Genomic DNA, 27,646 nt, shown 5'->3' on the forward strand with positions numbered 1-27,646 from the left:
TCTATGACTTAAAAACTGTATGCAAAAGAAAGAGAAAAACAAACTTATAAATGAATACTCTTGTGACACAATATTCTTTTGTGAAATAATAGTTAATAGTGTTAATTAACCAATACTGGCGACATACATTCACCATACGACCAAGTAGTCTGGACACGTTCTAAATTATTATTATTCATTATTCTTATATGGTGCTGCTGATAAAAAATCAATTGAAATACAAAACACAAACATCAATGCAGCAAGGAAAATACAAGGTCAGTGAAAGGACAAAAGCTAGACACAAGTGAAAAGCTGTCAGCAGTAGCAGCAGAATTCCTCTCCTAGAGAGCATAACATTGAAACATTGAGGTCGGAGACAATATAGGCTTTCCTTTGCACACACTTTATATTAAGCCTAGGTTCCATGATTTACAATATCATTATTTGTTCCCTCTTTCATTATCCTGCTGGCAAATTAACAATGTATGTACAGTTTACAAGGATCACAACGGTGTGAATTCTTATCTTCCAACCATCACATTTTCTGCAGGACAATCTCAGGACAACCAAAATTTTTTGGTATGTTCTTGGCCCATTCGATTTCATGCAACGATTTTCGTTCCCTGCCCATTCGGTTCTGTTTAACAGAACCCGGCAACTTCCACCAAAATGGTGAACCGAGGGCAATACGACAGTGCTGCAGTGTGGTTGTGTCCCCCAATCCTCCAGTGAGAAGATGTCACTGCACCACCATATTGCCTTCAGGTGAACTGAGGATAATATGGCTGCGCTGCTGTGACATCATCTTCCTGATGCTCCAATCTTCCAAGCACCATCATATTGCCCTCAGTTGGCACTTTAGGTGACGTCCTCTTCCTCCATTGGATGATCAGGAGGATGTCACTGCAGTGCCACCGTTTTGGCGGAAGTTGACGGGTTATGTTTGTGGAGATGTGGAAGAAGATTAAGGACTGAAGATGCAGAAGAAGATGCGGAAACTGAAGTGGCCAGCAGAGAAGATAGGTAAACATGTGAGTCTGAGCGAACGAGAATCAGAGTAAGAGAGTGAGTAAAAGTGTGAGTGAATGTAGACCCATTAACCTCGGATGAAAATTCTGAGCTTTTTGCTTTGTTTTTCGTCTGATTTGTGGGCTAGTTTTCGAGGGTCCATGCAAATTGCAAATTCGGTAAATTTGCAATTCGTACAAATCTGAATGCACATCTACTAATTAGGCAAGGTAGACAGTCCTGTCCTCGCCCTCTCACCTCCAGCCATATCTCCTTACCAAAGGTGTCCCCATTTGTGATATACCATGGTATATGAACTGCTTATGCTTATAAGTGCCACCTTAATTCCAAGGCCAGGATTTAAGACAGGGGTTACGAATATTGACACAAATGCATTTTTCTTACAGTAACTCAGCTTGGTCATGATTTCCAAATGACCAGGCAACAGATACTTGCCGCAAATATTGATAAGTTAGATCTATCCTTTTGGAAAAGATCTAATATGGGTAAAGTTTCAGATATTATGGTGGGAGATGAAATTAAGCCTCTTCAACAACTACAATCTGAAAATGCACCATCTTCAAAAGAAGTCTTTAAATATTTAAGACGAAAGTATTACTTGATGAAACACATGTTTAATGATAAGTCAGATACAGTCTCCCGACAAAGTTCTGCTGAGTCAAAAGAATTTGAGAAATGTGATGTCTAAATGCTCTACGATTATCACATTGATCAAAAAAAGGGGGGGGGATGGGAAAAAGACCTAGGTTTCAATATTACAACACAAGAATGGAATAAGTCTTTATAACAGGTTTATAAAGGGATTCATTGTTTAAACCTAACAGAGGTTCAATACAACATTTTCAATCAGTGATACCTAGTACCAAGCCAGCTATCTAAAACGTATGCAGTTTTTGCACAGTTTGTTTAACGTTGGCTCCTAGTCTGGAAATTGCACTTCTGCATCTGAATGTGACTAAATGCTAAATGTTAATAAATAAATATCATTTTACATAAAATGGTGGCTGTAAAAATGATAAGGACCAGAAATTGGAGTTCCTCTGAACCATTAACTTGGAGAAAAGTCAGATCTCGAGTAATCCGTACCAGATAATTTATTCAGTCAAACATACAATATGTGGAATTTACAAAGCAAAGCAAAACTACGCAAAATAAAATGTGTATTTTTTTTTAGATGTGGTCTTATTGTATGACAGTCTCTCTCAAAAATGGGAATCATTTATGTGATCTCGCAGAATGTTTTTTTTTTTTTTTTTAATGACCAGGCACCAGAAAGCAGAACAATCCCACGTGGGGGTCATTAAGTACCTTTGTGGGCTTTATTCACAACTAAACCAAGGACAACTGAGCCAAGTGTGGAGTGCAAACATTTCTGTTCCTGATGAGCCCTGCGTATATGGTATATGTGCCACGCTTTGGCCTTAAACACCTAAGTGAACACGCATGATGATGGTAACAATGTGTTTGAATCCTCTGGGCCGCTCTGCCTTTAGTTAATAGGTCCCTTGGTTGGAACACTGGCATTCACATTATTAAGTTAAGAACAGGCACCGTACCAAATTTAAAAAAAGAAAAGAACCCACAAAACTATTCATGCGGTAGTGAACAAGCCTTATTGCTATATTGGATGCGCTTAGTCATTTAGACGACATTTTCTTACAATCTCAAAATACAACTCTTGAATGCCTTGTTGTCCATTTGGCCACTGTGCACACCGTCTAAGCACTTCCCAAGAATCCAGCGCTAAAAGGAGCTCAGCTCATTGACTGTAGTCAGTGGCTCTCTGGTTCCTGCCAATGTCTAGTTTTATTTTCTCTGGTTGTATGTCAGGGAGCCAAGTGTATGTAAGTGATCTTAGTTTCATTGACTCAACAAGTCCTGTACATAGCTGGGACAAGACAAAGATCATCAAAAACAGAATATATTTTATATACCAAGTATCAATATTGTCTAGCTAATCACTGTTCATTATTGGGGTTTCAGAGGCACAGGGGGCAGATGTCATTAGAACTTATTTTTGAGATATTATGGGGACTACAGCAAAACACTGTAAGGGATCTACTTCATTATCATTACCCTAGACAATACAAAAACTATATAAGGAGACATTATTTTCACCAAATATCTACAATTCCACTTGTGCTGTGTACCCTTAATAATTAATTTAGTTATTTGAGTTATGTACTGTATACCTATATATCTTTATATTTTTAAGGCATGTGTATTAGAATAAAATAATGGACCACATGGAACAGATAACCCCTGAAAAGGTCCCATGAATGGTGAAAAAACGTAACTCAATAAAATAAAAAAAAATATTAATACTAATTTATTCATAAGATTACAGAAAAACAGTTTAGCTAAAGAAACTACAATGTTATGTGCGTGTTTTAACCCTATTTTATACTCTACACTATCAAGTATCCCAAAGCCTACAAAAAACAAACAAGGAAACAACTGAGAATTGGCCATTTAGGTAAAGGTGGCACAAAATGTTTCCTATGTTTTTTTTTAAATATATTATATTCATTTAAAATTAGTGCCTGAAAATAAAATTACAACTTTTCCATGTTTTACCAAAATTCACTTATAATTTGTTTTGTATCAATTTAACAAGAAATGTAAATCATCATCATTCAAGAAATTGCATTGTATTCAAAAATATGTACACATGTCCAAAAATGCCAAATTATTCTTAGGATCGGATTAAGAATGTTCATGTGCAAATCAATCCTTGTAAGACATCTTGTGACAATAATGGCGGGTAGAATTCCCTTCTTTTCCACAGAGTGCAAATGGATATGGGCTCCATACAGTCTTGTTGTAGTCGGGTTTCGCGTGCCAATGCAGGCACTAAATCCCTTCTTCGTACAGACAAATCCAATAATGCCAAAGAACCATTAAACGATTAAAAGAAATAACCCAGCAGCTATTTATGAGGACCTAAAGAAATAACAAAAACAAGTTAGCAATTCCAGATCCCATTATGCACATACACAAAGCTTTATGAATGATGACCTATAAAATGCGAGATTGAATTTATATCAAAAGACATCAACGTCTATTACTTTGCCCTTGAAGTAGACCCACGCAGATTTTACCATCATTAAAAAGTCTATATGTTGCCAATATCGAGCGACTGGCCCGGGATTGAGGCGTAATGGTGTGCAAACAGCGACAAGGAGTCCAGGTGGCTTTTATCCACAACATACAGATAAGGTGGCTATATAAAAATGTTTTGATCCATAAACATATGTAAAAGGAGAAGTAGGATTTGTGAAAACGACAAGTCTACTTTAAGAGAAGTGCAATTGCTTTGTGTATTTTCTATGTGTGCTTTTGTTCTTCAAATCCAAGTGTTCTGAGTTTGAAATCAAACTTCTCGTTAACACTTGAGTGTCAGAGTACGCCTTGAGTTAGTTAAATTAAAACCCACTAAATCTTAATATTACGGTGCACACAGCAGAAAATACTGGTCTACATTTAAAGATCCCTCCAAGGGTCCAGTCCTGGCCTTGAAAGTGGCAAATGTCGATGCCATCATACACGCTTTCAATGGTTCATTGGGGTTTTAATCCCAATACTCTGAAAAGATTGCTACCTTCAACGTCAGGACCTCCTGTGTAAAGACTATAATTTTCAGTCTCTAGTCTATGCTTTGTAAAACAAAAGATATACATTTATTAAGGAAGTAAATACAGACATATAATCCAAAAGAACACATCACCAACACCCAATACCAAGTGAGACCAATCTTCCCCGAACAAATCAAGCATTAAAATATGAAGCATCATATAATGCTAGACATTAACTCATTCCATTAATGTGATAAGTACCATAGCAGACACACTGCAGCAGTGTGAGACTATCACAGCCGGAACATGCCCCCAAAAAACATCATACGAAATAGCATATATGGAGACAGGGACTTATCTCAACAATATTATGCTTCACAGCGCTACATTTAAGTTCACAGCAAGTTTCAGAAACGAAAAAAAGTAGATTAGGTTTCAATTTTTAATGATTTGGCTTAATTAGTAATTAGCCACCGCAGACTACAGTAATTGGCATGTTTGACTTGTAGAATGTGTAGTTTGTTGAACGTGAAGGGCATTTGGCAATCCTGATTGTATTATTATCCAGCACCATACCATCATAAAGGACTAAACCACATACAGTATCTGCATCACAGTATGCCAGGGGGCTTACTGCACTCTGCAAGGTGTTGCAGCGCCCTCATGTGGCAAAAAAATTGGTATTACCACTATGTGAACAATATTTTATTTGGTGTTCATATATTAGATACGTTATGTTATCCAAAGGTGTGCACGTATATATATACAATCATACATATTCATACACACACTTTATAATGGGTTAGGACAAATGTAAAAGCTACTGAAAAGGAGACATGTAGGGGGTTTAATTTTATATATATATATATATATATATATATATATATATATATATATATATATATATATATATATATATAGATGCAGATCTGCCAGCTATAGAAGAGACTGAAATCAAAGCAGTTTATTAAAAAGCAGTGTGCCCTTGTCATAGAATCTAATGAAAATAGTAACTGACCTGCAATATACTTTGCTCCGATTAACATTACCATGCTAGCCACTATATATAGGCCCAGGGGCAAACTAGTGAAGATACTACTGTCACCTGTAGCCATCCGTGGGGATTCCGGTGAGGCAAGACAAAAGGGAGGGCGAGAAAAATATACATAAAAGAAAAATTTGAATATCTAGGTGAAAAAATCAAAACAAATTATTAGCAGGATTAAAGACAATTACGAGTATTGTGAAAACTGATGTACGTAAGCAAAACAAAGGAGTGTTGAATAGTCAGGAGAGGGCTGGCAAGAGGGTGCAAAAATACAGGCTGTTACCAGAATAGTTTCTTTTTTATGCATTTTATTTGCACTTCGTTATATATTACAAGACTGTCTAGAGTAAGAAAGAAACCATTTGCACCCCAACTGCCTCCTTTATATGCTCCTCAGTCACACGACTGAATATAAATAATTAACAGCATTGACTGACAGATAAGGTTTGCTATATGCAACTGGTTCTTTTGTAAGGCCAGATTTACACTCAGATTTAGGGACCTTCAACACATGATTTATGCAGCGCATTAATACCTTTAATGCTGTCCTGGGTGTGTACCTTTTGCAAAAGCATGCGATTTGGCCATGTCCCCAAGCACAAAGACCACCAGCTCCCCAGTTCACCCCACCATAATGACCCCCACAAAGCCATAGAAGCACAAGGATTGTCTAAAAATTGCCAGCCCTCCCTGTAAACAAAACAATGGAAACACGTATAATTATATATATTATGCCACAAGATCCTAAATGATAAACTGAAACATCCAAGAATATAGCTACGGAGCTGCAGCTCTGTCTAGCGCCACCTGGAGGCTGGTGGTGTTGCAAGCTTTGAATGTTTAATTAAATTTCTTACTTTAGTATAAATAAATGTGTTTCTGAAAACATATTACACTACAGATGGGGGCCTAGAATGACACAAATTGGAGAACTACCATTCTTCCATGGTTATTGCATGCTAAGAATCTATAGTATGAAAGGCCATTTAGAAGGGAGATCTCGCAGTGGAGCAACAGGGCAATTGGTCCCGCAGCAGACGTAAGTTCTAGATCATAATAAGCCACTACATTTTCTACAGATTCATTTGATATACAGGTTTTTTGTATTTTTATATATATTTTTAAAGAGTAATAGATAGGCCTAAAGAAAAAGTACAGTCTTGGATGTTTCATATTTGTCATCTATATGCGATTAGGAGAATAGATTTAGTTGGCATCATTTCAGCTTTGATTTTATAAACAATTATAACATAATTTATTATGAACAATTACATTGAGATTAAAAAAAAAGCAAAGCTCCAGCACATTAATCTTATTCAGATTAGTTTCAGGGCAGAAAGCACAAAACCGGTAACAAAATTTACACCCACTCTGAACATGCAAAGAGAAGAGGAAAGACAGGCAAGACTAAGTTCATGGTTTTAAAAGTGGGAATTTAGATTTTTTTTTAAGAATGTATGTAAGCATACTAGAACAAAAACGACATACATTGGGTAAAAATATGTTTCCAAATCATAGCAAGTGAATGCTATCATCTGATTTTCAATCCATTGCCATATTCTCTCTGCAACTGGACACTAATCCGTTGATGACATGGTCAATGACTTCACATTCACTGAAACAGAGTATCACCCCCACTGCTATAGCAGTGCCCACTGATGGGACTAGAAACACTTTACAGAAACAGGTAGACTGCAAAATATATTAAATACATTGAACCACGTGCACTAGGAGAAGTTCAATTCAATTGGTTCCAACGGTGATTGCTCTACTTTTAGAGTTTTGTCTTAGAAATATTCTAATTATATATAAATGTAAGGAAGATTATTTTAAGTAGCATACAAATTGTCTTAAGTGTACAACAGCTCATACGTGGAAAGAGTGCTTAATAATCCTTCTGGATCAAAAACAAAAAATAAGCAGAATACATTGCTGTATCATAGCAGCACATACAGTTATGCTGTGTTTTAATTTGCCATTTAAGTAACGTCAAAAGAAGATTGTCTTTAATAGAGTGCTGCAGTATATTCATCATATAGCTTTTGGAATAAAGTATAATTTAATCCCAAATAAGACACAAGGCGTTTGGATCATACACCCCTTTTCACATAATAACTGGTGTCTGCATTCTTATACACCCACTATCACAAACGTTGACATGTATCATGCATCTTCAAAAACATTTGATGACTGAAGTACATATGGTTTCCATGCATGCTTAACTCATCCAACATACACACAATAAGGTAAATAAAGTTACCATTCCCGTTGGAAGAAGGCTCAGAGGTTTCCCAACCCATTGACTTCACCACAGCTTTTTTCCATCTGGCATAGCGAAATTCACTTTCTGGATAATGAAAGAGTTAAAAACATTTTTTATAACACAGGGTATGGACAATGTATAGTGGAATATTTATATATATGCATATAGATATATATCAGAATGTCCTATAGTTCTAATGCAACTTTCTTTTTACCCTCGGGATTGATCTGTGGCTCAAATCGTTCACAAGTCACTGCCGTAAGATCTCCTGGGTTCAGGCTCCAGACGCCAACGCCTTCCGCTGCCCCTGCAGCCATAGCAGCTCCAAGCGCTGTTGTTTCAGGCATTGAAGGTTTCACTTGTTGAAACAAATATATTAAATGTTACTCATCTGTCGCTTTAATCTGAGTATCTGCACAGTTTACATCTGTGGCTTTTTAATGAATACATCGTCAATGAAAATTGCATTTTATTTAAACAAAATGTTCACTGCTCATTCTGTTACCCACAACTTGGTACAAAGGAAAACATATTGAGGATGTATTCTGAGAGAAGGCAGGTATGGTGTCTATGTTGGAATAGTATGTGGTTTTTTAAAGAGATTGCTTACTTGAGCTGTATGACTTAATGATTGTGTGTCTAACCCATCCTCTAAGACTTGAGAACTCGCCAATGAATCCCACAAGCCTTGTGGCACTAGCATCCTCCTAAGAACATTTTGGCCAGGCCTGATCATAAACACAATGAAGCAAGTCATCCAATCATGTACACGCTACCAGCAGTCTGAATGACATAGTAGGAGGTTCCATCTTATTACATCACTGATTTAATAAAGCTCGGCACTCAAACCGATATCTCTGAATAGTGAGCGGCGTTCCGCATTGCAAGGCTGGGCAACGTTGGTCTAGTGAGTAAGAATAAAGAGCATGAACACCCTTACCTACTGGAATGCACAGGATATCAGCCTGTAATTGCATGAGAATCTTATTGTTGGTCATACCCCCATCAACCTGAAGTTGGCTAAGAGGGATGCCGCAGTCTTTATTCATGGCATCTAGAATCTGCAATAAAGCAAGAACATTGTTAAGGATGAAGTAATATATTTCTTCCTTGGAAATATCTGTATATAAGGCTACTGGAACACCGATCTCCCAGACACCTGTATCCTGTCCAGCTGTGTTTCGCAGACAACAGAGACTAGGACAGCGTGTGTGTGTTTTCTAGTTTATTGATTACACATCCTTTTAGTTCTTCCTGCCCTATGTACTATTATGTCCTGAAAAAGTCACTTGGTTGTACGCTTCTCAAAAAAGGTGGCTTTTCAGAGAGCTTTTGAAAGTTGCATTTGAGGGTGTCCGACGGAACAGGGAAGGGATTTCCACAAAAGGTACAGCACATGTGAAATCACAAATATAGCAGTGGTAGAGGGAAGTTAGGGTTGTATTTAGATAGGAGGGTAGAGATATAGGGGTGCAGAGTAGCTAAGGGTCAGGATTTGATTCTGGAGGGTATCAGTACCAGTGGAGTGATTGGCATAGTGGAGCAGCAGATGAGGAGCGGTGTCAGAGAAAGATTAAGATTTTTATATGATATAGGTAACACTACACACATCAGGACACTGCTTTTAATATACTGATTCATAAAAATTGTCTACAAACAATACGGCAGTGATTTGTTTTCAGCATACCTCTCTGGTTTGGAAACAGACTGCCTCGAGAGCAGCAAAGGCAATATGGTTCTTGTTAGTAAACTGAGTGAGACCACAGATGATGCTATAAGGAAGAAAACAACAATCAGACTGATGTATCTGTGTGTGTATACTATGTACAGTATATAATTATTAAAACGTACAGCCTGAAACATATATCTTAAATTTAGACAATGAAGAATGTGCATTGTGACACATTAACAGTTCTCCCAGCTAAAACACACACATACTAAACATGCAAACTTGCTCTAACAATACTTTTAAGAGCTTCCTCCCTCCTCTACTTGCACCACTAGCGCTAGGCTCACCCTGGCACAAACACCATATGCTCAAACACACCCATACATGCTTACACTAACACACTCAAGACAGCACCATACACTAATACACACTCTAACACCATATGCTGGAAGACATCCACTTAACCACATCTAACCAAACATTCATGCTAACATGTTTACTCGTACTTACACCATACGCATGCTTAAATATCCTGACATACACATGTGCCAACATCTCTTAACACATGTTTACACTATATGCTCACACAAGCACATTTTACTGCCATACAGTAACAGGCTCACTCTAACACCATGAACTTACACATACACACACTCGCTCCCATCATCACTGCAGCCCGTATAGCTTTCTCTCCCTTCTCATCTGTGGCACCCAACTTAACGCATCCCTGATCTACTCTTTGGGCTACCAGTCAGACTTATGTTCTTTTTGTGGTTGCACTCTGCACCCTTAAATGCAGGAGGAGGAAAAACGGGGCTATACGTTTGTTTCCCTAGATTAAAAGGAAATCTGCTTACCCTCTGGCACTGGGTTCCCAGTAAGGTGCATATAACCCTGAAAATGCAGGAACAAAGTAGCAGCCATATGATGTCCCTGCATCAGCAGCAAGTTTTTCTAAAATAAATAACAAACGTGATCAGTTGCGTTCGTACACATGGAGGTTTGAATCCGAGCAACAGATACGACATATAATAACCGGCACCTACCCACTTCCTCAGTAGTCTTCACAATACCAAGGTTGTCTCTCAACCAGCGCACTACAGCTCCTGCGATGGCCACAGATCCCTGTAAACCACACGCAAGAGTTTCAAAATGCCCAGTAAGAAGCACTGGCATGCCCACACTTTATTGTGTTCTGTTTATGTGAAACTATATACATTATATAAATATATATTCTTTATTCTCAACAAAACTTCTATGCGAGTTTCTACTGTACTGTAAAATACAAGAAAGGACATATCTTGCAGCACAGGAAACATTTTGATTTGTTGGTAGAAACTTACTTCAAGTGCATAGCAAGCAGGCTTGTCTCGACCGAGCTTATACGCCACAGTTGTAAGAAGGCCATGTTCGGACAAGACAGGCTGCAAAATAACAATATATAAATGTAAGTGCTGCTTTCAACACATTGTACTTTAGAATTCAGAGACATGCTATATCCATCTAGGCTGTCCAGTAGATTGCTAATAAAGTTACAAAGAATATGTCACCAAAAACACTTTACACAAATAAATAAGGCATCGACTGGGCCTATGTTGTCCTAAATTTAATACTCAGCAGATCTGAAGATATCCACTTCAAACAGTCATGGAACTTATTATGCTAGGCCATAGAATATCACACACAGTTTAATACAGGGCTGTACACACACACACACACTTTTCAATATAACACTTGGTTATTTGCACATTACATAAAAGAAATTGAGTTATTTGCAGAGATTTAGCTACAACTGGACTATGCTTGCCTGAGACCACTAGCAGCCACCCCCTGTGTTTTTGGCGGACAAATGTTTAAGAGCCCTAAGTGCAGGGCATGGCAGAGATGGAGAGACTGATCACAAGCCAGGGGTTGAGAAAGTAGAACAGACCAGGCCGTCTGCCACATGTTTAGGACACTTCTCCCCCATCACATTTGTTATCCGTTGGGCCAGGAAAGGTTTTCGGTCTTGTTCTTGCATAGTAACAATTATGTAGAGGTGATCTAGAGCAACAAGTAAGCTATAGAAAGATGGGGTTTCTAGCGAAGCTTATGACCATTGCTGGTGTCTGCAGCTGGTGGCTACCGTCAATTAGAATGAATGTGTTTTGCAAAACAATCTTGGGGACTCAAACGGGAATGTGGAATTAATAGTTTATTAAATACTGTAATAATATATTAAAAGGTATTGTTCTTAGTAAGCAATAAGGTTTATGCACCTTTTGATGTGTTAAAGCAGTGTTCATGATCTTTGTAGAAGTATGAAGGTAATGGGTTCCCATTTGGGTAAGCAATGTGGGGTGGTTTAAGAGAAATGGGGAGAGATGTTATGAACAAAGAAAGCTTAGCCAAATTCTTGTCATGGGATTTAGAATGCATTAACAACTGGACTGTATTGTGCTATTTGGACCAAGATGAATAACAATACCCCTGGATTGCGGAGAGCAAATTTATGTAGACACCACAACACATTATCACTGCTTTCAGACACTTACCTTTGAACCGGTGTTGCACAGCAAGAAACAACCTGTACCATATCTGTAGAAAAGCAAATATTATTTATACACACTGAAACTTTTCCAAGAACAAATGTTATTTAGGGTACTTTTTGACTTTTTCGGAGAAGCCATAACCATTTATTTTGTTTTTCTAGTAATAGTGAATCAAACTTTGTTTGGATTACTGTCTCTTGGTTTTCAGCCAAACATTTAACTGAGATATGCAGCCGATTTACCTTAGATTAAGGGGATTGGTTTAGAAACTTTTATTAATTATTATTATCTTTTATTTATATAGCGCCAACAGTTTACGCAGCGCTTAATACAATACATATATTCCAGGGGTATGACGAGACGAGAATTGACAGACTAAGACAAACCGATACATTAGGTGGAGAGAGTTGATGTGGTGCTTTAGAATAGAACTCAGATATGGATCTGTTATGTTTTGTTTTTTTACCAAAAGCACATATCTACATAATTTTACAGCTACAATTGAAATACAGAGAAAGAATTAAAAATATTAATTCAAAGCGCCGCATAGTACGACACATACGGGTATGCTGCTAATGCTTAGAACACGTACATTTGGTGTCCAGAATATTAGAAGCACTCTCGTAATTCTTTTAATTGTGACCCCGTTGGTTTCCTTCTTTATAGGGCTTTCAAGGTCTGGTCTTGACTTGACACAGGGGTTAAGCTTTTTAACTTTTAGTTCACTGTAGACCAATGTTTTACAAGAGAGGTCTCAAATTATCTTACCCTTCATACTGAAGATGCCATGGGAAAAAAAAGAGATAATCAACAGTGTAATAAGGTTAAAAGATAAGTTTACTTACGTATTTTTAGCTTGCCCATCTCGGAAACACATTTGTCCTACTAAGGCAGCAGATTGATCTCCCAAACACTACAGGCAAACATTAAATCATACGATCAGTATTAAAGACATATATGGTTGATATTTATCACATACTGTATATGCATTTGCTGGAAACTCCTTTGACTTATTACAACAAAATGAAGGAGACCTTCATAAACCTAGAGGGCAAATCAACAAACATTCCTCTGTTCAAAGGACCATTTTCATTATTGACAAATACTGAGCAATGATTTCTCCAAAAATGCTTCTGATAAATACTAGTGACCAGGAATATACCCATTACATCTAGTTATCCCATGATATGTGGCATTCTACCAGGCAATATATCAGGGATCACTGCCTACAAACCCTGTAAGTCTAGCACTTAAGTAAGCATATTACAATATAAAACAAATGTGAAAAACAATCACGCACTGTACAGGCGCCATAATTCAAAGTTTCCCTGAATGTTTTTTTTATTTTTTTATTTATTTCTTCAAAAAGCCCTTGTTTAACAGTTTCCATGAGGCTGCCATACCCTATGGGGAACACTACTCACTACCACTTGGTAGTAAGACACCACACTCACCCCGGATATCGGTACTCCAGTCAATGCTCCGGATTTCTAAAAAACGAAGAACAAAAACGGAAGAAGTCAAGCATATGGCATAACCATTATTTTTATTCTTAACCTGACTGTCTCCATTGCATATTTGTTTGATAAAGAAAAAAAAAGTCTGCCAAGATCGGAACCGATAACAAGCAATCGAGCAGAAACAATGCTTGTAGCAATAAGGCACAACACTCAGCTCTTTCATGTGCCAAACACACTTTGTGGTGCTACCGTGCGCAAACAAACCTTTTGTGAGACAGCAAAGAAAGCAGGCAAACACATTTCCAGTTATATTTTTGTGGACTAAAATAACTTGAAACCGACATGCTTATTTATATAAAAATTAAATGCTAAAATCCAAGCACTTCATACTGTTATACAAAGTGTACTTTTGGTAACTGGAAATGATGTCAAGTGCATGAAACAGTGACTGGTGAAGAGCCCAATAAAAGCCGTTACTCACCAGGCTAGGACTCATTTTCTATGTAAGCCAAAAAAAAAAAAAAAAAAGAGGGTAGAGACAAACGTTCAATTCCAAATGAATGGGGTTTGCGTCATCTGCTACGGAAAAGCAGACTGCTCGGCAAGTCGCAGCTGGCTGAAATTACTCAACAAGAACTGTAGCCACACCATAGGTACATAGAAAATTTCCTGAACAGGGAACTTTATCACAAATTGGCAGATCCCCAAATAAAACGAATCTTGTCAGTTAGTGTAGCCTTAATTTTAGTTTAATTGCTTGTTCTGCTTGTTTTAGCCATGTTCTCTCACCATAGGAACAGCAGTAGACTAAAACCTCCGTTTGTCTATTGCATTCATATGATAATGTATCTGCGTCTCTGACGTGCGGCATTTAATCAGTTTGGAGACCTACACACCCATAAATAGATTAAAATATGTAATGGTAGGTGTGTTAGATAGAGGCATGGGGTCGGCCCGGACAGCCCTCAGAACATATGTACAATGCAATTATGACATGATGAGTGCATGCTTGTTATATAGCAACCGGTAGAAATATTGTAAGCATGGCAGGCGTCTACTGCGTTCAGACGCTCGTCCCCACACCCAAGAAAGGCAAAATCTCAGCAGAGGACAGAAGTTTGACCACAGCGATAAAGATGCCATTTTCCGTAGAAGACTATGTAAAATATGGTCTTCACACTTATAGAAGGGCCTGGCTTTTTATTATCTATATTCCTGACATTTGTGCTGGCTGGCAAATGCGCCCCGTGTTCTAAACATATTTGACATGCAATATGATGCGCAGCCCACAAATACTTTTTACAACAGTGGTGGACATATCCTAGCGGCTAGGAGGATACAAAGATCATAAAGCATTAAAAATACAACATATGAATAAGATTTCAAACAATGCCATATCTGCTTTACAAATATTATTAGGACTAAAAATCATCAGCACAGAATGGGAACAGTTACTTTTGCAAAAGTCACAGCTATGGTGAGTTTAAGCAGCATGCAAAGAAATGCACTGCGCCTTTTGTTAAATAGTTTTATTATTTTTATAAAAATTACTTTTTTCATTAAAATGAGCAAATTGTGATCACATCCGATGTTCTCCTTATTTAACTTTCGCCTGTTAGAGTGTCAGGTTATTTCAATATACCAATTAAGAATACGAAAGACTCAAATCTAGTACGGTGTAAGAGTGCGTATGTTTCCCCGAAAGATGCCTTACCATAAGTCCGTAGATTTCAGAAGAGCTCCTCACTTTGGGAAGCAAATCCATTGGTATGTCAAAAAACCTAATAATAATAATAATAATGATGATATTATTATTAATAATAATAAACAAATTTTATTTGTTTAACTGATAAATTATTATAGCAAAGTATATATATATATATATATATATATATATATTATATAATATGCTACAATAAACACTCCATCATGGCCCCATTAAAAAAAAAAAAAAAAAAAAAAAAAAGTAATGATTATTTGTTAACCTTACAATGCTACGGATTAATGTGGACATTTCACATGGCAGGACACATACACAAAGCCTCAGCATTACCATACCTAAAGCTCTTTTGTTAGAGACGCCAGCATTCCAGATCACTCTCAAACGTCCACGTTACTATTTGAAGCCTTTATGTACCAGAAGAGGTGAGCCTATTTGCGTTGGCCAAGTGAATGTAGCAAAAGAAGCTGCTAGCCTTTGGTTTGAAATAACACTTTCTATATCGTGAGCTTACATACTAAGCATTGCCAAAGGCGGACAATTTAAGTACGGCAAAAGCGAACATACATTTCAATAAATACAGATGAACTAAAACAGAGCAAACAGCACCAGTGTCAAGATTATGAAACAAGAGAGTCTATTATTTACTCGGTGGGATTCTTGCAGTCCTCTTAAAGGGGGGCAAAGTATGTATAAATGGATCCAAAAAAGTAATTTCATTAATATTATTATTCCAAATAAATGTCTTTTTATTATGCCTAGCCTATAAATGATCATGTATATTCACCATTCAAGTGCAAATGCAAAAAAGGAGTAGTTTAGCATTTTCTTCACAGACTAAATGTGCACGCTATTGTGTTTTGGCATTTGATCAGCTATCAAAAACATGTAGGACCCAGCATTTAATGCGTCCCTTTACTAGCCCTGGGTGGGTAAGAAGCAGAAGGAACACGGGAAGAGACATTTCGGCGTCAGCGGTCACATCGCAAATCACTCACTTCCCTTGATGCAATTTCTGTCCCATGAGTACAGGAAATTACATGCGTGCCCACAATAGTGAATAAAGTGAAACTTACTGGCACAGTTCTGTGTCCCATTCAAGGGTGTGAATGTTGAACAGCATAGTTCTGCTAGCATTGGTAACATCTGTACAGTGAACACCTCCATTCTTCCCTCCAGTCAGGCTCTAAATAAAATAAAACAAATACTGAATGAGAGGTTTAGAAAGATGCAGTTTTTTTTAAAGTAAATTATTGGACGTTAGAGGTCTAGCTCTTTTGTACCAACCCAGTCTACTAGACAACCATTTTCTTATCATATTGCCTTGTGGTAGACAATACATTGGCTTAATCAGCCAGCAGGACACTCTGACTAACGAGAGTCTATAGAGGAATGGATTTAATCAGCTCAGTGTGGAGCGGAAGCAGGAAAAGTCGCCCAAAATATCACACTACTGACAACAACAAATGTCATGAGATCCAGGTCTGCGAATAATAGGTTTATTGGAACAAAAGGAAAGCAAACCAGGCTCTTCCAGTGCTAACCTAAATTACTGTATATAGCACTGTATTTTACACTCGTCAAGAAAAACGTTTTGTATGGGACCAAGAAATTGGCTATAGTTACTGGTTGAGAAAGCACAATGTGTCACTGCTGAAGACTATTTCAGGCTAGTTTGCGATTAACCATGTGCACATGCCCGGCCACTGAATAAACTTGGCCTTTAGATACATTCCTAGACATACAACAGCTAGAAAGTGCTTAATGGGTCACACAAGCAGGACTTTTGGTAGTGCTTTGCCTAGTGTACCCTCTGGGCAGTCCAGGCCTGTTTCGCAACAGGAGCTATCTAGCATTCTCGCCAAGTTCGTAAACATTAGTGGAATGGTTAATGGCTATGCATAAAAAGCAAGGATATGTACCCAGAGGTACAACTGTGATGTTTACTCATTTTCTCATTCTTACGAGGCAACTGCTTTGCCCGCAGTATATACCAGGGGCAGAATTCTAGTACAAGAAATGAATCTAAAATAAAGACCCACTTGCATCAGAACTTCACCACAGACCGTACATCATTAAAACAAAAGAAACAGTGTTGGCGTAGAACAAACTTACCCAAATAATCCAGGAGTCTACGGTTCCAAACATGGCTCTTCCTTCTGCAACCGCTTGCCTAATTTCTTCAACATTGTCCAGCAGCCACCGGAGCTTCACCGCACTGAAATAAGTGCTGAGGGGGAGTCCAGTACGGCTCTTAATTTAAATAATAATAATAAAAATATATATAAATGTAATATTACACATGTATAGAAGTTACTTTTTAAAATATTTAAAAATGTTATAGGTATTTCTGTTACTCTGTATGTTTCTCAGTTGATCTAAAGGGTTTTTGCATGTGATATTCAGTTATCATGAAGACACCACAATGGACCAAATGGCTATTAATGGCATACAGCATATACCAAAACAGAAAAAACTAGATGAGCTAAGTGTCTTCTTGCATCATTAAACTTTAGGTGGCTTGAAAGGAAGGAGGTTGAATAATATCCCAGCAGCAACATACATAACTTAAGCAAAGACGGACATTGGACATTAAAAAACAAACCATATAACCTAGCGAAAGATTGTGACATACAGTACTACTCTGCTTTTATGAGAGATGAGTGATAGATAAAGTATGGTTCAGAGCCAAAGATCTAGAAATGCATTATCTCTCTTAACACAGATTGACATTAAGAAGATCAAACAGCAAGCCTAAGGTGGCTGCTTAGGGTCCCGACAAACGCAGATTTTAAATTGTTATTATATTGGCTTCCACTGGCAAGAAGGGCATTAAATACATAAAACATAAATGTTCTATCATTGCAATGTCTGCTGCTGCTGGTTGATCGGACATGTACAGAATAGTCCACCACACTGGACTGGTACCAGTCTGTGCAAATGCAATCATGCTATATATACTTGAGGCCATGTTTAGTATATTTTCACAGAGGAAAATCTGGCAGTTCATTTTACCTTGAAGACATTCTTGTTCTTCCCTGGAATTCTCTTTAACAGCCTCTCAACAGTTGACTGTGTTCTCAGGTCAAGCCAAACTGACAGAAAAGTGGATTGAAAAGAAAACAAAGGTAAGAACAGAAATCCAGGCATTTACATTGGATTGCATTTTATTCTGTTAAGAAGGACTGTGCTCATTTTATCTGTTTAATAAAATGCATGTGGTTATTACATTCTACATTGCACATTGTCTATCCTCATGAATCCCCCTCTCCCCATACAGGTTGAAGAATGCATGTGAAGGTACTTGTATTGGGTCACAATTGTGGGCTATGACTCTCTTCGTGATTCAGGCTGTCATAGAATTTTTAGTCCTCAAGAACTCATCTATCCTTTCTTTTTAATAAAATAAAAAATAGATCTGTGTTAATGTTTATTATAATTATTTGGGGTCTGACAGGTGACAGGACCAGTTATGTCACAATTTCTGACCCCTAGACCAGATTTGCCTCTAGCTGGCACAAACACGACACATGAGGAAGAGGAGGTAAGATCTGAGACTCTGTCCTTGGCCTCCACTATGGACTACGAAGCTGTTCCTGCAAGAATTACATTGTTACATTTAGCAGATTCTGTAGCGCTATTGCAGTAAGGGAGAGTAAAAATCAACAACAACAATATCCAAACCTTGAGCTTGGAAGGGCTGAGATGGCTCTCCATAATGTAGGGTTGGGAATATTTCATAAAAGTGATTTCACCAATTTAACTATGCATGAGATATGACCACATCCTCCTAAATGGCCATCAGCGACTGCGTCAGGGCCTTATCTCTTGCAGCCAAGCTCAGTTTCGGGAATACCAGAGTAATCATCTGACACTCATCAACAGGGTTAGACTGTCTGCGACAAGGTTTGTGGACGTGAGTGGTACTAATAGGACGCTTAATGAAATGTCTACCACAAAGGCGGTCACTACCTACCTGTTATTAATAAGTCAGACGCTATTAACTACAACTCCATCATACAAAGATTAATGTGCTGTGTGCATATTTATATATCTATGCAGTAGGTTGAGGTTATAAAGGAAAGGCTACGTGATTGGAATAAGTATCAATATATTATACAGTTCTGCTTGCCCAAATCTTCTCCTTTGATACTTGGCCCTCATTACCCCGATAAATTAGAATGACAGCAAAGCAATTAATGCTTTGTATAGTGATTTTAGATGACGCTCTTGGGACCCATCGTTTTAAAAATCTTTAAAGAATTCCATATGGAGTAGTGAGATCAGACACAGCTACAATCCAATTAATTGCAGATGATTTAATTAAAGATACATTGTAATAAATATGGGCAACATACCCAAAGAAGTTTTTCTCTGTTGAATTAATGCATGTGGTCCTTAATGTTTAACCTCGTCCTTAAAATATTACTACTGGGTCGAGTAGCTTAAACATTATAACTCTATATTCTATGGGGTATGTTCAACTCTGTGACTTTACTATACAATATCAATGGCCAAATGGAGTGAGTATCTCCTTTCAATAGGTCTTTTATGCCCTGGTGCAAACGGGCCTTTTTAGAAAAGTCTTGAAACGCAACGTGATTGCCACGTCATAATGCAAATCCCTGCGTTATATGGAGTACTAGACATATCTTAGCACAGATATCCTCCCCAGGTGCCAAGAGCTCCAGTCATTGCCCACTGAGTTTGGTTCTATGGCGCCAAATATATAATCTTTATACAATAATATTAATATATTTCTCAAAGTTTCCAACTTGGGTTGTTTTGAAAGTTTAAATAGGAGTCGCGTGCTCAAATATTATGGTTAATCCAGACATTAATAGCTCACTTTCCAGGTGAAGGATGTAAAAACAACAAGTTGATAATTTACTCCGATGAATGAAAACCTTTGCACTTTGTTTTGCTGCAGTGGCAGACAACTTGTGTTTCTGATCTCTTTTAAAGGGCGGTTCAGCATTTGGCTCGCTCAAAGATACTAAGTTAAACAATTACAGGGTATCAATTTAAAAAGACACCAGGCAGTTTAGAAAAGCCAGATGAGGGGGTAAAAAGATAGATCACCATAAATATATATTTTTTTTCTTCTCCAACAACCACCCCCATTGGCACAGATGCTGTCTGAGTTCGGAATTCAATTTGCATATTGCTTAAGTGTTTATTTTATTTTCCCGGTTTTGCCTGACTGCGATTATTAGAAAAGTATTAACTCAATACGAATAGTTCATTTATTGCAACACTTAAGTAAACGTGCACTACAGACCTTGCTCAAATACTATACTCATTAAAGTGATGCAATAGGGAGAGAAAAAAAAGTTTTGGCAACCCTTGCCCTGGGTCACTCTTGAAACAGATTGACACGTTTTGTGGTTTACTTCTGCTTCATACTGTTGCATTATCCTAGTATTGTTGCACTAAATGATGCTGTACGTGCACGTCAACAACTCACAGAGGTCCAGCCATAGAAGTCCGCGTTCCTGAGCATTTAGAAATAGAGAATTCATGAAGAAAGGGAGTCTGCACTCACCAATGGCATTGTATAAAGGCTCCCCGGTGGTCTTGTCCCACACAACTGTTGTTTCTCTTTGATTGCTGACTCCAATTGCTAAAATTAAACAAGTACAAACAAGTTAATAGGAATGAATTATTGCAAAAGTTTCTATAGTTTCACCTATAGACATTTCACTGCTTAGTGCAAATCCTGGCGTGGACTTTTAAAAGCAGCATTAAAGGCTGACGTTCTGCTTTACCCTGCAGTACAAATTCATCACACTGCCGCCCAAGGTACCCATAACACAATTTACAGAAGCCATACATTTATTCAACTCACATAGTAATTATCCTTCACTTGGGCTTTTAACTTTTTTTAGTAAGAGATTATTCGCCAAAACATATACTTTCCATCCACCATGCTTCTTCTCACACTTGAGGGTACTACTCCTTGAATGCTTATCTTGCAAGGAAGGCCAAGGGCTAGGGAATAAACCTCTCTACTGAATAAAACCAATAGATGGGAAGAGTTGTAGAATGATAGAATTTCAATTTTGACCTAAGCGAAACAAATAGGAAAAGAAAAACTTGGATACCTTTAATATTGGTGATATCAATGGTCAGTTGGCTAAGCTTCTCACATGTCTTCTCCACACATTCATAAACAGACTGCAAAATCTCCTTTGGGTCTTGCTCGACCCACCTACACAACGAGATTAACCACCTTCATTATTTGGAAACACATAACCATAATTGACATATATAAATCTATAGAAAGAGATCTTCAAATGTTTTCAAGCAAGCTCCATACCTTGGCAAGCAACTGCCTCATTGCTTCTTTGGGTACAGCACAGCAAATCTATGCTATAAATTACCAAATGGCAATAATGTAGAAAAACGTTATCTTAAAGCTATTGGAAAATGATTACGACAAAAACCATCAATACATTTTTTTGTTGGGCATAAGCACCTATTGAAGATGAATTTTCAATCAGAACTATGGCCTGAAGTATAATAATATTAAGTCGGTAGGTGCTGTCAAATGTGAGTAATAAAGACAACGCTCAGGAAAGGTTACAAAAAAGGAGTCAGCTAAAGGCAGCTGTCATATAATTGTTATATATCACTCCAGTTTGTATGTTAATGACAGGCGCGCCAGGCATTTTTACATCTTGTTCTTGGACGATATGAATTTCATTGCTGCAAGTCTAAAGATCAGTCATAAAGCTTGAGTGTTTTCAGCATCTACAGTTCAGATGCACTCCCTCGAAGGCGGCTGAAGGTTTTTAGGCACGCTCAGCAACACCATTGAGTGGGCACAACTCCATGTCAAAGTGCTTAAATGCTGATTTCTCCCATTACGATGATGAACATTTGAGAGAAATCTGTCTCGATCAACCATGTCCTCTCAAACCATTGGTGGGGCCCAATCAGCTGCTTGATATTTTTATGTGGGGACACTGTTTGCATTCCTGACACACAGGTAAAATAGATTTATTTAAATTACACCAGAATACCCATATCTGGAAACTGTCTGATGAAGTTACTGGGCATTTGGGCCAAACCCCTACTCCCTGCCACTTTCAGGCCTTTTTTCAGGGGTAGTAATACCTACAGGTGGCACCATCTTCTTCTTGACTTCTGTGAGGAGCAGAGAAGGGGCAACTCCTGGAACCAGTAACAACTCCTGACAATTACATACCACTTATAATTGTGAAATGTAGGGAATGGAGTAAATCCTTCTTGAGTTGTATACATAGGGAGGGGGATAACTAGCGGTGATTAAATGGAAATGTGTGGTCATGTATAAAACAGGAAATAAAAGGAGGTTTAGGCAAGTTCATAAAATCCCCACAGCATAATGCATTTCACAACAGGCTTAAGTTGTGTATTACAAATATCTCCAAAACTGTTGTATCACGTTTTGAAGAAGCATTTTATTTATCCTCAATTTATTATTAATAATAATCGTATTTCACATTGTGACCTTTCTGCAGTAAAATATTTAAAGGATGGTTGCACTTCCGCCAGAATATTAATCAAGTCAATCTAAAAATGATTTCTGGACAAGTGTATTCAAAGGTAACCGGGCTCTTGTTCTCGGTGCCATATTGAGTTACAAAAGTCTTAAGTAGATAAGTACCGTACTTACCCTTCTTTTGGGAACTTTTGTTTGATCTCCACTTGATGATGACTCAGTAACTCTGCTGTTTTTGCATTGAAAACCTGAAAAACAAAAAAGTTCAGTTTTGCGAAACATCTTCCCGTTCCCAATTCATGTTTTATTACAGAAGAAGGAGAAAGATGTTTAATGAAATGTAAAATAGAAAAATGCACTAGGATGCTTGATTCACAGATTATATTATGTGAATCTGTTTAGCTTGTGGATGCTTTTATTTTCAGGTCTGTGACAGACCTCAGATATAGAACTTATTTTCTGGGTAAGGGATGTGAAGTTTAGAGCACTTAATCCAATCTTCTTCTGTTTCCTGACTCCACTACTGATCACCTAGAACAGGTCTCCATTCCCATCCATGCTAAGTGGCAGATGTACGCGAGGATCCAGGTGCAATGAAATTAATCAATACAAACTGGTGCGTAGCTTCATAAATAAAAAATGGTATATGCAAAAGAATATAAATAGAGATTTTATGCCCTCTGTACATTCTGTTCTGGACCGCTGCAGATCATGGAGGTTCATAATGTTCTGTTTTCTTTCAGACGTTAGACATGACAGGAGAGTACGTGACTTTGGGTCGGCGTTGTTGAAACCATGATTATGCGAGCGAAAGGGACAAAGTTCTTTTTAACATGGGGTCTTTTAAGAAGGGTAGGTACTTTGTAAATATATATAACCCTGGCAGTTTAAGCTAGTTTTTCCACCCCATCTGTACCAGAGGTATAGTATTGCCTGGAGTGTGCGTGTATAAGAACACACAGAATAAAATTCTGGCTTTGCCAAATGCAAAGGTCCATCTGAACCAAACGGCTCCAAAACAATTTCATTGATCGACAACAAGCACAAGCTATAGGTGGCTTCAATAAATAAATGTATTTGAATGCTAATTGATGTCCATTTTCCACTGATTCAAATGCATATTGCTGCTTGCAAATCACTGCTGGCATTCTATAGTTATTGGAGCTAGAAAGCGAGACTTTTATGTCATCTAACTCCTCCCCCTATTGCCTCTAGTGGAAGCAGGGAGCATTCATCAGTACATCTTGCACATGCTCAGTAGCACTACCGTTCTAGCCAATGGGAGATAAGATGAACACTGTTTTGCCAGGATAAACGTAATTGACTGTGGCTACTCCTAGGTTTTAGGATAAGCAGTCATAGGAGGACTTAAATAAGAAAAGTCTTACTTTTAAACACTAATAAAATAATTTATACAATTTTGCTTTGTGTCACTTATGTCAAGATTATGGTTCAATTATAATAAACTCTGCAGATCATTTAAAAAGCTCAGACACTTGCTCCTGAGTTGGTGAGGGTCAATAACAAGAAATGGTTATTGGCTGGGAGCCCAGATCGCAGACTGTGGGAGAAATATGCGATTAAAAAAAGAAAATGAACAAAGGGGACACTCAATAGAAATGCACTGATGGCTTTAAGGATCTTTTACAGCTTTCTGCAACATTATCCACTGTCGGCCACTAGTAATGTGTCCAATGCCTAATGAGCCATTGAGAAAATCTTTATGTCTATCTGTATATGACCAATACAATATTATATTTTTGATTATTAATAAATAATTGTTGTATGAGCTGTGATCAACTGGGTCGCCAAATTTAACCATTTATGTGATTAGCGTACCTATCGCTGTACTTTGTTGGGAGATTTCAAAGAAACTAGAAAATGATTTTATATTTTTTTTTTTTCTTAATTGTTTTCCAGGGGAAGAATGTATCCTAGATGTCAGCAGGTGTCATGATTTACTCATTCCGTTTGGAATAAACTGCTTTCGCACAGACATAAATTATATTAACCTGAATATTATTATATACACTTCAAGGTTAAAAACCACGACTGAGTCTCATGATCACTAGCCACTAAGGAGCTTCCCGTAAGTGCTGCCAATATACTTGAGGAGATCCGGAGGTAGAATTACTTCCAGATATACGAAGCTGATCAGAGATGTGTATTGAGGCCACTTCATTGACCTGTCTTCCAACTACACTGTTCATCTAATCAATACTTCATATATGCTGTTTAAACATAACCCCTCTGATTTCCCCCAAAAAATTCACCCAGTAAGCTAAAATGAAATAAATACTGTTTACGAGCCTTGTCAACACCTATTGGAAACCACAACGTACACATGGTGATAATAAACAACTAGTTCAACCTTGGAATTCCAACACTTATATAAGTGTCAGCAGGTCAAAGTTCAGATCAAAGAAAATGCTTTACCATAGTCTAAAGCAACACCTGAATATGAGTACATCATTTACATTTACATTTTTGTAACTGTAATTAGCCTGTGTCAAAAAATAAAAAAATAGAACTGATTCTTAACTGACGGCAAGCAACGGGTTATCACCTAGCACTCTTCTGGCACTATAATTAGCAAGAACATTATTTTGCTTCTCCTTGGTGTTCCAGTTTTGTTCCAATACAAGTACACAGACGTATCTGATTTAACCTTTTCCATTCTATGCCAGACGAATAAAATAATCCACGCAAATAGCGTGGATTGATGCCACCTGAGTTTACCACCTGAGTCTGGCAGCGAAGATCATTAACCTAAACAAATGTTATGCACAAGAAAACAACATATTCAGTAATAATAGTAGCTTGAACTTCAGCCCATATAAAGTTCATGTTGTCACACGATTTTGTTATGTCGTGCCATGTGGAATTGGTCCCCTCCTCGTAATTCAATGTAATGTGTTTCCAATAGATTTTACATTGATACATATTTTTATGCAATAAAATGATAGTCACATAACATCTGGAAGTGTCTTTAAGTCAACTAAAAAGAAGACATTGAGAAGGTTTTGGTCAAGGTCACAGATACTCAGACACATCATCCAACAAAGTGGACAGGAGATAAGAATTATTTTCCACCTGGAGATGGGATGCCCTATAACACACACACACACTAATAAATATTATAAATATTATATATATATATATATATATATATATATATATATAAAATCTTTTTTTCTATAAACAATTCAAATGTACATTTTAAAGCCCAGGTTGTATGTGACGATTGTTTAAACAATTTAGCTATATTCTATTTCTCAGCAATCTTCTTTTCTCTCTGTCTCCAAGTTTTTAAACATTTTAAATCCCCTGTAAAGTATCATTGATCAAGGGTAAAAATCGTTCAACCAAAATAAAAGGATTGCGTCCCTAATGTTTGGGGTTTTTTTTAGTCTGGATGTTTGGATAATCACGAGTGCCACTTGATCTTTTACAATCTGGCAGCACTCTTGGCTGCACAGTAGGAGCAAACACTCATTAATGGCTATGAGAATCAATAATTCTCGCTTGCCGGATGTTTAAAAAGCAAAAAGCTAAACGTGTAACCAGGAGATGAGGTGTTGAGTATTTAGGGGTGAAAAAAAAATATTAAATCTCTAAGGTTTTCTCACTTCTAGTATTTAGCATGGTACATTACCTATGTTGCTATAAGAGGCTTCCAGTATGGGGCAAACTTGTTCAATTAGCCAAACTTTTTTTTTTAAAGGCATATGGGTAATGCTGGAAGAGCAACACAGTTGACACAGTACTGGTACATAATACAAGACTTGGAATAATATATAAATATGTCTCTATATGATGTCATTGTAACTAAATGACCAATTATTTGCAAACAGCTGGAACTTTCATTTTTGTGATAGGAGTTTTTTTTTGCTACCATAAAAACATATGTCAAACAAGACAGTGAAAGAGGACAGGATACGATTATCTTATAGATTTACAAATGTATACAATACCCCGTGATGGGCATGTATACAGAGATATACAGAATCCAGCCATGGCCTACATACAGTCCTACCCATCCCATATACATTTACACATGCAGTGATTGAGGATGCTGGTTCATTGTCTGTAATGCCCTCTGCCATAGCAGAGTGTCCTTTGGTGGAATGGCCACCACCTCCTCTTTCATCATCATCATCATCATCATCTCTCACCAGAAACCGTGTGGATCCTGTGCCCTGATCTATAGCTCCCACCAGGGGTCCCAGTATGAGTCTGTTGGACGCGGCCATGCTGCTTGTAGTTGTTAGCAGGGATGTGCAGCTCCAGCGCACGCTGCCCGATTATACCGGCTCACACAGAGCCATGCCACACCAACCGTGACGCCAAAGGGGAGCCGTACCCTCCCAGCCAATCAGAGTCCGGGGGTGTGCGAGGAGGGCAAGGCGGTCAACTTGCTTCCGACTCGCCAACATTCCTAGCCCCGCCTTTTGGAATCCGGTTACGTCACTCCGCGACTCCGAAGCCGGTTTTTTTTTCCCATTAATCGTGACCGCGCAGGTTTACTATTATAACGCCAGGTGCCTTTTCTATATAACGCGTGCATTACGTGTTAGTGCAACTCCTACCGCTTGCAGCCCGATGAAATGCAATATTCATTTTCTGCCGGGAATTGCTGTATTACACTCTTATTAAAAGTATGGGGAATATGCCTCGTTCTGTCGGATTCTCTGATAAGACGTGCTTTTTGTTTTTATTTCCGGTTTTAGTAGCGATTTCTGGCGCCGAGTGAGTTAACACGCGTGATAGTGAGTAAGAAGCGTCACCGGTATCATAAGGACACGCTCCCGTGATGATCACATGCCGAGCTCGGGGAGCGTTGCGACCGCGTACCTGAGGCTCATGTCCGAGAAGAAATGCCG

General features: G+C 37.9%; 1 protein-coding gene across 2 annotated transcripts; it reads right to left on the reverse strand.

Moving 5' to 3' along the window:
* Positions 1 to 3,325: 3,325 nt before the first annotated feature.
* GK (glycerol kinase) lies at positions 3,326 to 27,646 on the reverse strand. Of its 2 annotated transcripts, XM_053455068.1 has the most exons (20): positions 26,939 to 27,646; positions 22,938 to 23,011; positions 21,382 to 21,488; positions 20,823 to 20,900; positions 18,293 to 18,372; positions 17,393 to 17,530; positions 16,354 to 16,463; positions 15,272 to 15,338; positions 13,552 to 13,587; positions 12,943 to 13,010; positions 12,101 to 12,143; positions 10,910 to 10,990; positions 10,613 to 10,691; positions 10,424 to 10,520; positions 9,585 to 9,669; positions 8,838 to 8,958; positions 8,112 to 8,255; positions 7,895 to 7,981; positions 5,605 to 5,691; positions 3,326 to 3,954 (listed from the first exon to the last, which is right to left on the reverse strand). In XM_053455068.1, exons 1-20 carry the CDS (start codon positions 27,014 to 27,016, stop codon positions 3,941 to 3,943), a joined length of 1,674 nt encoding a protein of 557 aa, XP_053311043.1. In that variant the 5' UTR covers positions 27,017 to 27,646; the 3' UTR covers positions 3,326 to 3,940. The 2 variants fall into 2 exon arrangements, with proteins under 2 accessions (XP_053311043.1, XP_053311044.1); XM_053455069.1 differs by lacking the exon at positions 5,605 to 5,691 and having other exon boundaries at positions 26,939 to 27,244.

Source organism: Spea bombifrons, chromosome 2 (assembly GCF_027358695.1).
Source record: "Spea bombifrons isolate aSpeBom1 chromosome 2, aSpeBom1.2.pri, whole genome shotgun sequence".
Taxonomy (NCBI): Eukaryota; Metazoa; Chordata; class Amphibia; order Anura; family Pelobatidae; genus Spea; species Spea bombifrons.

Coding starts and splice junctions, on each gene's coding strand:
- GK (XM_053455068.1), bottom strand. CDS start 27,016: ATGGCCGCGTCCAACAGACTCATACTGGGACCCCTGGTGGGAGCTATA. Junction 10,991..12,100: donor TGTGCAACACCGGTTCAAAG/GTAAGTGTCTGA, acceptor GTTATTTTGCAG/CCTGTCTTGTCCGAACATGG. Junction 10,521..10,612: donor GAAGACTACTGAGGAAGTGG/GTAGGTGCCGGT, acceptor TATTTATTTTAG/AAAAACTTGCTGCTGATGCA.